Consider the following 11,755-nt stretch of genomic DNA (forward strand, 5'->3'; position numbering starts at 1 on the left):
AGGGGGCGGGGTATGGGGCGGGGCAGGGGGCGGAGCTCTCTAAGTGCAGAAGGGAGTGAGCTGCAGCTGGTTGCACCCAGTCACCCAGGGAAACAGCTCACCACCCCCGAAAATGACAGACACCTCAGCCTACCACTCACAGGTAACCTCACACAGGTAACACCTCCTCACACAGGTAACACTTCCTTACACAGGTAACACCTCCTCTCACAGTTCAATGACATCATGACATTTTATGTTCTGCTACCAATGACGGCATACATATATATACATTATATATATACATTATATATATATATATATATATATATATATATATATATATATATACACACCCAGCGTCAGCAGCACAGCAGCATTAGCAAACGGGTGCTTTGCGTTTAAATGGTACTTCAGACTGGTAGAACTCCTACAATAAACTAATTCCACGTTGCATAAGGTGCAAACAACTTTAGTCTTGCCAGTGTCTCCATTAGGAAGCTTCTTAAAAATGAATTTTCCATGAAGCAAACCTGGCGGCTTCGTGTCTGCATCCACAGGGTTGCCAACTCTCATGCATTGAGCGTGAGACACACGCATTTGACCGTCTTCTCACGCCACACTTCCAATATCTCACGCCGGAAAAAAAATCTAGTTTATTTACCTCTGATCCACATATACTATGATTCAATGAGTTACTAGTTCGCTCTGGTGCCAACCACTGGTGATCGATAGATCGCGATATAACACTTAATTTGTGTAAATTGTTGACGGGGGGTGGCGACAACTTACAAGGTGACAACTTTGATTACAGGTGTGATATGAAATTACATGTTTGATTATTACAGGTGTGTTATTTTAGGAGATAAATGTGTTTGAATATTACAAGTGAGATAGGAGATTACGTGTTTATTACAGGCGAGTTATTATAGGAGATTACATGTGTTTAATACATGCGTGTTTTTATAGATTACATGTGTTTAATACAGGTGTGTTTTTATAGATTACATGTGTTTATTACAGGCGTGTTATTATAGATTACAGGTGTTTATTACAGGCGTGTTATTATAGGAGATTACATGTGTTTATTACAGGCGTGTTATTATAGGAGATTACATGTGTTTAATACAGGCGTGTTTTTATAGATTACATGTGTTTAATACAGGTGTGTTTTATAGGAGATTACATGTGTTTATTACAGGCATGTTATTATAGGAGATTACGTGTTTAATACAGGCGTGTTATTATAGGAGATTACATGTGTTTAATACAGGCGTGTTATTATAGATTATATGTGTTTATTACAGGCGTGTTATTATAGGAGATTACATGTGTTTAATACAGGTGTTTTTATAGGAGATTACATGTTTATTACAGGCGTGTTATTATAGGGGATTACATGTGTTTAATACAGGCGTGTTATTATAGGAGATTACATGTGTTTAATACAGGTGTGTTATTATAGGACATTTCATGTGTTTATTACAGGCGTGTTATTATAGGAGATTACATGTGTTTATTACAGGCGTGTTATTATAGATTACATGTGTTTGATACAGGCGTGTTATTATAGGAGATTACATGTGTTTGATATCCGTGGTCTCACTCTCTTTCATCCTGTATAGACCCAGCAGTGAGGACTAATGTATCCCAGAATGCAGAGTTGGAGTGTTCTAGTGCTCTAACAGAGATGGAGATGGATGAGGTGTTTGCAATCTCCACCAGAACCTGCACAGCCAGAGAAGCCTTCCTCTCTCATGCAGTATGTCTCCATCACACACACACATACACTTGCACAGCCAGAGAAGCCTTCCTCTCTCATGCAGTATGTCTCCATCACACACACACACACTCACCTGTTGAAGTATGAACAATGAGACAGGACTGTGTGTGGCTCTTCACTTTCACATTCACAGCATGTTGATACAGCCAGTAACCACACTGCAACTATTGTATGTTCATTTTTCACAAACACACACACGTCTGAGTGCTACAGCAAAATAGTTGGATGAAACTGAAACTGAATTTAGTTGTCCCTTTGCCTAAATCCTTGAAATTTAAATGTACAGGTCTAAACTTTAACCGGCCCAGTTCAGAAAGAACATGAAGGAACCCAGACCAGGTTGTGCTGGGCTGACTGTGCTGAGGGCTGTGTGTCAGACCCCTGTGTGTCAGACCCCTGGGTTATAGAGGCACTCTGGGAGGGGCTCCGGTGGTCCTGGCTAGCTGTCTCATGAATGGCTGTGGCTAAAGAATGCTTTACTGGAGCCAAGTTTCTTCTTTTTTACAGTTTGTGTGTGTGTGTCCAGTACTGGCACTAAAATGTGGCAGCGTGTGAATCCAGGCAGATTTTCAATCATTTGCATCGTATTTTTTAATTTTAGTTTTTCTCCAGTTTGGGGGAATTTGGCTCTTTTCCCAGTGGAAATTGTTTTGGGGATCATAGTCCTGCAAATACCATCTGTGTGAAGACGATCAGACATTTACTAAAAGCCTCTTAAGTGTCCTGTCCTGCTTCCTGATGTTAACACTCACACACAACCCCACACACACACACACACACAGGCATCGTTTGCTTTAAGAGTGCATGACTTTATTCTTACGTGAACACAACAGCAAGTGGTGGTGGATCTGAACTCCTACAGGACCTTCACACAGTTCGACTCTTTGCAGTATGTTTGATCAACACACCCAACAAACTTTAGATTTATTTTCATTTGCAATAAATGAAATCCTTTAAACCACCATATGTAAATGCTTTTTGCCTTGTTACATGTCTGTCATGTCTGGTAATACACATAATGGTGCCTGGCGGTACTGCTCAGCCTGACGTGGTTCGGGTCAAATGTTTGTCATACTGCAGCTGTTGGTCATTCTCTCACCCTGGACTGATTTACGCATGTGCAAAATGCACTGAAACTGTGACCCTCACTGTCTCATAGATCATAACATGGAAACCAGCATTATAAATGTAATCTCTTTTACAAACATTATGCATTAGTGCACTAATCTCTACACAAGATAATCTGTCCACCTAATCTCAAACTCATGCATTAGTGTACTAATCTGTATACACGATAATCTCTCCATCTAATCTCAAACCCATGCATTAGTGCACTAATCTGTATACATGATAATCTCTCCATCTATTCTCAAACCCGTGCATTAGTGCACTAATCTGTATACATGATAATCTCTCCATCTAATCTCAAACCCGTGCATTAGTGCACTAATCTGTATACATGATAATCTTTCCATTTAATCTCCGGATCCATTTCCTGCCACAGCACCAGCTGTCAGCATAATTATTACAGTCATTTTATTTTCATGAAAGTTCTCATGTTCATATAAATTAAAACATGATTGGTGTTGAAGGCCATCTACTTCTCCTTTACAGCAACATGAACGGTTTCTACAACACAGCGACACAGAAGCCAGCCAGCTCTGGACAGCTCCGACCTCCCCAGGTGTCTCCACGGTGACCGAGGGTGTCCATGTTGGCTCTGTGAGCAGTGCACGTCCACGGGCGTGGAGAGTGCGCACGTTTGAGGACTTCCTGTCCCCTCTGCCCCCGCTTCAAAAGAGGTGGGGCAACTGGATGACCAGCAGACCCTTCACCAAACTGGGGACCAGTGTGAGTACCTGGACAGACACACCTGCTGTGGGGGGAGGACTTTTATCTGTTCTTCCTATGGGGGGCAGGACTTTTATCTGTTCTTCCTGGGGGGGGGGGGGGCAGGACCTTTATCTGTTCCTCCTGTGGGGGGCGGGACTTTTATCTGTTTCTTCTGTGGGGGGCAGGACTTTTATCTGTTGCTGTTCAAACATTTGGAGTTTTCATGTCCCCAATGCCCAACACCCCGTTAAGATTCCAAATGATTATATTTATTATAAAAAAATATGTACACTAACTTAGATAAGTATTTACTTATTTATTTAGTTTAGTATTTTATACTAAAATTGTATTAAAATTTTAGTATACTAAAATTCGTACCATTCAAAAACGTTTAGCATACTAAAATGATCATGGCATCATATCACATATAAAGTCAAATGATCAGATATGATGATTATGCAGAATCTTTTGCATGCAAGGAGTCTGAGGTTCTGGATTGATCCATCATTCAGAGCTCAGTCCTGTCTCCTAGTAAAACTTTGAGAACGCTCACTACTCTCAAGTGTTCACTACATCTCTTCATAATCTTAGCAAACATGCTCACTACACTCATAGTAAATGATAACGAAGAATGTTTTACATGTAGCCTCTCCCTCACATTCAAGATTGCTTTACAGAATGTCACAAAAAAAATTTAAGTGTTGGGAGACAAGGAAAGAACGTGTGAAAGGGCGGGGCAGGCGTTCCGAGGTCCTGAGGGGACAACATTCCAAAGATCCAAGGACAAGTCTGCCCCCTGCTGGTGAGAGTCTGGAATCTGACCTGTGCTTTGAAGTACAGGGTTTGCCAAATGCCCAGACTGAGAAAAGCCACAGTCGTTTTAACACTGACACCATCAATGTGAAAAGAGTTTTTAAAAGCAGCATTTCGGAGCAACCTACAGAATTTTTGTCAAGATGAAATATATGGAAGTTGTGAAAAGTGCTATACAAATATATTTGATTTGTATTCACCAGTGATCTTAATTTAGTTATACATGCACTTGCTGAAGAGAGTGGCAAACCTGTGAAAGACCTACTGCTGAAATAAACCCTCATACTGTCAGTGTAGCAATGCAAACAAAGATCATATTGTGTGGCTGAGTGGAAGTGTACTGTATGTATGCTGAAAGTATGTATGGTGAAATGAAGTATGTATGGTGAAAGTATGTATGGTGAAAGTATATATGGTGAAATGAAGTATGTATGGTGAAAGTATATATGGAGATGAATTGTGAGCTACCAGAGACGTATCATGTGGTGATTTGAGCTGTCACAGAGGTGCTTACACACAGGAGAATGTCGTCAGTCCCATTAAACTGTCCTAGTCGATCCTGCGCAGGTCCCGAGTCGTTATGTGTCATCCAACCCCAAACTGGACGTCAGTGGGACCAAAACGTTCTTCACTCTTCGTTCTGTTTGAGCTCTAAACTGTTTATAAATAATGCGTGTGCATGTGTAGATGTTGTAGCTCAGATAGTGATAGTTCTACTGGAGTACACCAGCTTCCGTGCATACTTTAATGAAAGAAAATGAAATAAGGATGATACGGTCATATGTTAGTGTGGATGTGTTAAAAAAAACCTCAGCCAGAATCATTACTGTGAACTCTGTTTAAAATAACTCTGTTTCTTTCCCTAAGGGTTCTGCCTTTTCTCCTGCAAAACCCCATAACGACACAAGAGGGAGGGATCTGTCTGACACCATGCTCCTCGACCAATTAAATGACACAAGGGGGGAGGATCTTTTCGACGGCATGCTCCTCGACCAATTAAATGGCTGCAACTCCAAGTCTTCTGGAAGCTCCACCCCCTACTCACCAGTCCAGCAAGCCCAGCGGCAGCAGCGTGTGAACTTAGTCGGTGGTCTGTGGCGTCTGTGCTTCACTGGGTCAGATTTTGGCCCACTGTCTTCAGCCTCTGAGTCCTCCACGCCACCTGGGGGCGCCAACAGAAATGCCACAACAGCATGTCACCAGCATCCAGAACCAAATAGCACCACCTCTGGCCAGCAGGAGATGCAGGAACAGGTGGAGAGTGGTAATTGCTCTGCGGAAGATGACCATCTCCAAGTACCTATGTTTGCTATCTTGGAGGAGGACGACCGACAGCCCCTGGTTTTGGCAGAACATGGAGCTCGACCCTCCATGGGCAACAATAAGGGCTATGAGAGTCCCAAGAAGTCAAGAGCGCTAGCTGAGACTCCTGTTCGCCTCACCAAGGAGCCACTCGGCCATTTCGAGAAACACGTCATGTAAGATTGAGCGTCTGCCTCTCAGTCAGGCAGCCGAGCTGGGAGGCAGGTCATGTGACCTGCTAAGCCAATGGGCGAAGAGGACTGTTGATGGACACACTTTTTTTTTATAAGAAAAAACTAATAAGTGTGAACCCTTTGGAATTATTTGTCTGTCTGGGTGAATGGTTCCTAAAAGTTGTCCAAGTTTCTTTTAGCTCAACAAGTCTCTGACTCTAGAGCTTCACAAAGTATTTATTTACATGAAAATACGGCATTGAAGGGAAGAAAACACAAAAATGAACTGCTATGAATGTAAGGATCATACCATTCGCTAAATAAATAACCGTGAATGAATAGAAGACAGTCAGGTTCAATGGCATCAGCAGCGTCCTGTGCTAGAACATGACACAAAGATCATAACCAGCAACATTACTCGTTTGAAAATATGAAGAGAAAAGGCTCCCCAATGCTTGGGGTAAAAATGTATTTAAGGATGTTTAATTTTTCCTCCAAAGTTTATGGACTGAGATAGAATGTTATGATTATTATATATATTTTAATTATTAATTTCATTTGGCAGTTGACTGGAAAAATCTGAGTGTAACTGATCAGAGCGTAACTGAAATAGACACACTAAAGATGAGTACAATAACATATGATAAACATACTGTTAGTTCTCTGCACTGGGATACTGTGTAAAAACGTCCTGTAATAAGACTTCGGACTACAGAAGAACAGCAGCTAAACCTTGTGAGACAAGGAAGGGTAGGACAAGTAATTCTAAAGACTTGGGTAGCTGAGTGGAGACAATACAATGGCATAGCATGATAAAGCTCACGAGACACAACACTCCCAACACTGCACCCAACACTCCCAACACCGCAGGACTTGGCTACACTGGTCTTTCATGACAACAACTGTTCCCACTGTACTCATTAAGAATATGGCACAGTAACACGGTGTGTGTGATTATTCATTAATAGTGTAAATGACTGATGTCAGAGAAAATCAGATGACGTTTAGGAGCCATTCAAGCAGAAACCAGAATAACATGTGCAGGGTTCTCAAACATAACACACATTTGATATCTGGACATATTTGAATGTTTGCAGTATGGATATTGGAGAGGATGTTAATCATGTGTTTACTCCTGTTAAATGTTTAAATGAAGTAATTTTACATAACTTATATTTGCACAAGCCATTTAATGTTTTGCTGCTTTGTTGTAATAGATTTGATACTACTCGCAATTACATAAGATTTAACGAAGACGTTAAACTTAATACTTAAATTAGCATAACTGTTATTTCCTAGATTTTACCCCCCACTATACCCCCGAGCGGTTACTCACCGCCCACACCCGTTTGTTTTAAGAGAAAGATTTCTAATCCATGTGCAGCACATCAAGGAACAATTAGCCAGTCCAGGGGAAGCTGTGTGCACCCACCCTCCCCCCAATTCGTTTAATTTGGCTGGTCCAGAATGCTTTTCAACGTCTGATTATTTATTAACTCATCGTATGGTTAGTAGAGTTTAAAATTTAGCGTGTAATTCAGTAGGTCTTCATTACAGTCGGAGCTTCATTAGTGTAAATCCGTAGAGCGTTTAGGGAGTCCTCATCTCACGCCACGTTCTTTGATCGCCATCTGATCGTGCTGTGCAATTATTAATGCTGCTATGTAACTCCCGTGGTATGGAGTATGATCCATGTACGTGTTGGTGCGCTCGTGTATACAACGTCATCTTCCTCATGAAGGATTATAAAGGGAAATTAATTGTTTAGGAGTTTAAAAAAAAGCAAAGCAATAACTAACAAAAAATAAACATTTTTAAGCAGCTGGATATTGCTTCATTCCTTTATAAAATGTTATTGCAAATGTCATTCAAGACCAGACTTGGAGATCTACATAAATCTCAATAACTCAAAAATAAACGAGACACTTTCAGATGGAAAGTTATTTATAAAAGCTTTAAAATAAGAAACAGGACATTTCGGTCAGACATCCTTCATCAGCGGTGCAAGCAAAAGAGCTTCGTATTAGAATACATACTGTATATAATGTGTATGTAATATATAATAGGTATAGAATGTGCTTCGTATTAGAATACATACTGTATATAATGTGTATGTAATATATAATAGGTATAGAATGTGCTTCGTATTAGAATACATACTGTGTATATAATGTGTATGTAATATATAATAGGTATAGAACAGGGGTGGCCAACCCGTCATAGACCAAGAGCCACTTTTCTTACTGTGTTACGGCAAAGGGCCACATCGTACATGGGCGAGTGTAAATTATTAGCTGTGAAGACAGTCAAATGCGTGTTTTCCACTACGCCGGTTTTAAAAGTATTAGCGGCTCGCTAGGCTTGTAAACTAACCGCGCACCACGAAAATGTAGCAGTGTGTCGCCCCGTTTGTGCAGGTGAGCCCGTGGACCGGCTGGGGAGCTGCATGAAACCAGGCAAAGAGCCGCATGCGGCTCGCGAGCCGCGGGTTGGCCACCCCTGGTATAGAATGTGCTTCGGTACAAAGTGAAGCTCCTTTGCTTGCATGGCTGATGAAAGACTTCTGTCTGAAATGTCCTGATTCTCTGGAAACTGTGTACTTTACCATTTTCAACCTCTCTGTCTATCCAACCATCTATCCATTTATCCATCTGTTATCCAACGTCTATGTAACGTACATAAGCAATAAATATCTATATATGTGTAAAATAAATATATACTCAACAGCTATAGTAAAAAAAATAATAATAACAGGTAAGTATATAAATAATCAGCGTTTAGATATGTGGGCAGAGTATGTATACATTAAACTGGTATACACATGGGCCAATCAGAAGAGTACTGTCACGTTGAGGACCCTGGCACCTCCCTTTTGGGCGTGTGTCAACGTTGTCCACGTGCTTTGTCTGCGTCAGTGGATATTCATGGTTGGGGTTATGTCGTGTGATTAATAAGTCTCACCTGTGAATCGTCTCGTGATCACATGGGGCTAATGTGGTTTGTCTATTTAATGTGCGCTTGCGCAGTGTCCTGTGCTCGTCGTTGTCTAAAGTCTATAGACTCTACATGGAGGAGGAGGGCTCCTACACGGAGGAAGAGGAGGAGAGCCTTCCCTCCTCCGTGGGAACTGTGAAGGGGCGGAGGATTCCCGGCGAGAACGCGTCCTCCAGACCCTCCAGGGCTAGCTCAATGGACTATTCCCAGGGAGAGAGCCTGGTAGAGTCCATGGAGGGGATCCTGGAGGATGAAGAGGAGCGTATGGAGACCGAGGGAGGAGCATCGGGCACGCCTGCCCGCCGCGACAATGCACCGGGCACGTCTGCCCGCCGCGCTGCACCGGGCACGTCTGCCCGCCGCGCTGCACCAGGCACGTCCTCCTGCTGCCCTGCACCTGGTGGAGGGTTCGCAGCAAAGGCAGGAGGGGGACTGCCCAACGCAGTACCAGCAGCTCCGGACCTCTCTCCCCTGCTCGCTCTCCTCCTGGCGAGGAGCCTGGCGCCTGTTACGTGTTTGTCAGTCCCAATGTTTGTGAGTCTTCCCGTCTGTGTACCAAACCCCTTTTCCCCTCTTGTTCCTCTATGTGTGAACGTGCCTGTGTGTGTATTCGTGTCCATTCCGTTGTGTGTGTCTAACGTCTTTTCCCCCGTCTTCCCAGGGAGGGTGTGCTAGGTGATTCGTGACGGACGCTTCGCCAAGGGCAGTCACCTCCCAGACGCAGGACTGAGCGCGTCGGATCCGCCCATCGTCGTGGGTTCGAGGCACTCTGTCCTGTTGGCACCCCGGGACGGGTAGTGCCCTTGGAGGGGGCGTCTGTCACGTTGAGGACCCCGGCCCCTCCCTTTTGGGCGTGTGTCAACATTGTCCACGTGCTTTGTCTGCGTCAGTGGATATTCGTGGTTGGGGTTATGTCGTGTGATTAATAAGTCTCACCTGTGAATCATCTCGTGATCACATGGGGCTAATGTGGTTTGTCTATTTAATGTGCGCTCGCGCAGTGTCCTGTGCTCGTCGTTGTCTAAAGTCTACACGTTGCTGTGTCTGTGTATTGTTCTCCGTGCGCTATTGCGCAATCTTTGTTAAAATTAAAAGTGACGTTTGCTGCTATAGAGGGATTCTGTGTCTCGTCCTTCACGCCGCACCCATCGTCACAAGTACCAGGATCGCTACGGAGCTCAGGCAACCAGCAACTCAAGAAAATTACTTGGCACTGTTGGGAATTTGAAAATGCATTCACATTTATTTAAAAAGGGTAAGTAAACAAACAAAACACAAAATAATATTAGAAAGGAATATGTCTAATTTGGGTAGAAAATAAATAAATATATCAATAAATCAAAATATTCAGGGTGATTAAATCAATATAAGTTCAATGTGTGTCTGTGCTAATGTCTTTCTCTTTTAGTCCCGAACTATTCAGTCCATGGAGTTTGCAAGGTAAGTGTTCCTCCTACCAGTTCTTGTTGATATTTATAGCTCAACTCAAGGAAGTTTCAATTCAATGGTTGTCCATGGAATGTAGAAAACCCTCTAGGTTAGTCTGGGAGGCTCGCCATCAATGGATTGGTCCGAATGTGATTATCCAACCAACAAAAAAAAAAACCTGACCTATAATAAGGCCATATTATTTCATTACTAGGCCTGTCACGATAACAAAATTTTCAGAACAATATATTGTCCCAGAAATTATTGCGATAAACGATAATATTGTAATTTTAAAGTGCCATTATAGGATTTTTTCTTGCTTCTGGGCTCCCCAAAGGAGCTTTAAGACAATGTGCCACAATAATATTATAGTAGCATAATAATACAATTACACCAGTTTGCAGTAATGTAATGTGTTGTAAAGCTCATGTATGGATATGTATAGTATGAACGCTTCCGCCGTTCGCGGAGGTTCGCGTGAAGTGTGCGGACACTTAAAGCGCTACGGTCACTATAATAAACAACCATTAAATAATGTGATAAAAAGCTAATTATTTCGAGTCCTATTAGCCTCGAAGACGTTGGCGAGCTAACACATCTCCACCTGTGTGTGTGGAGGCACTGTTATTGACGCATACGCTCTCCGTGTACTGCACTCATTTCCTAACCGGTAGATGTCGCTCTCTGATCACAGATTCGTCTTCCCTTAAGGGGGTAGGGGGTGCGAGAGAGCAGCACTACGTGCCTTTCTGAAATCTAACGGTTTATTTTCATGTAAAAAAAAAAAACCCAATGGCCAATTATCGACATCAGCAAAAATGATTGCGGTTAAAAAAATTAGTCGATAATGTAATTATCACGACAGGCCTACTCATTACTATATTATCCATACAATACACAAAAAAGTAATAATGAACGTAATTCACAATTAACTGAACATATGTAGTGTTTGCAACACATACAATGAATAATCACATTTAATCACTATCTTTACATTTATACACCAAAAGTAGTAATACTGACGTTAATCAGCATAAAGTGTCATCATCTGCAGCACTAGGCGCCAAAACTCACTCTCGCGCATACGCTTACGACACAGAGCTCAACTCGCGCCAAAACTTTAAATAAGCTTTATGATAATGTGATAAATAACCCTCAAACAGGGTTCATACACTTTTTTGACAATCAATTTCCATGACTTTTCCATGACTTTGAGGCAAATTTTAATGACTATACATTCTCTAAACATATGTGTAGACATGAAAAATAAGAAAAAATCCAGGCCAAAATTCCACAGTATATCATAAATTAATGACAAGCCACGTGGTTTAATTGAAAAAATAAACATTTACCGTATTTTCAATATCAATATAAACCGGAGTTACGACCTACTTTTTTTATTATTTCGCGCGTGCACGGAGGAGCAGTGGCAGCACAGTGGAGTGTTGTG

General features: G+C 42.1%; 1 protein-coding gene across 1 annotated transcript; it reads left to right on the forward strand.

Moving 5' to 3' along the window:
- Positions 1 to 12: 12 nt before the first annotated feature.
- LOC143509643 (uncharacterized) lies at positions 13 to 7,710 on the forward strand. Its single transcript, XM_076998493.1, has 4 exons — positions 13 to 142; positions 1,605 to 1,741; positions 3,377 to 3,613; positions 5,276 to 7,710. The coding sequence occupies exons 1-4, from the start codon at positions 13 to 15 to the stop codon at positions 5,888 to 5,890; spliced, it is 1,119 nt and encodes a 372-aa protein (XP_076854608.1). The 3' UTR covers positions 5,891 to 7,710.
- The last annotated feature ends 4,045 nt before the right edge of the window (positions 7,711 to 11,755 follow it).

Source organism: Brachyhypopomus gauderio, chromosome 3 (assembly GCF_052324685.1).
Source record: "Brachyhypopomus gauderio isolate BG-103 chromosome 3, BGAUD_0.2, whole genome shotgun sequence".
Classification (NCBI taxonomy): domain Eukaryota; kingdom Metazoa; phylum Chordata; class Actinopteri; order Gymnotiformes; family Hypopomidae; genus Brachyhypopomus; species Brachyhypopomus gauderio.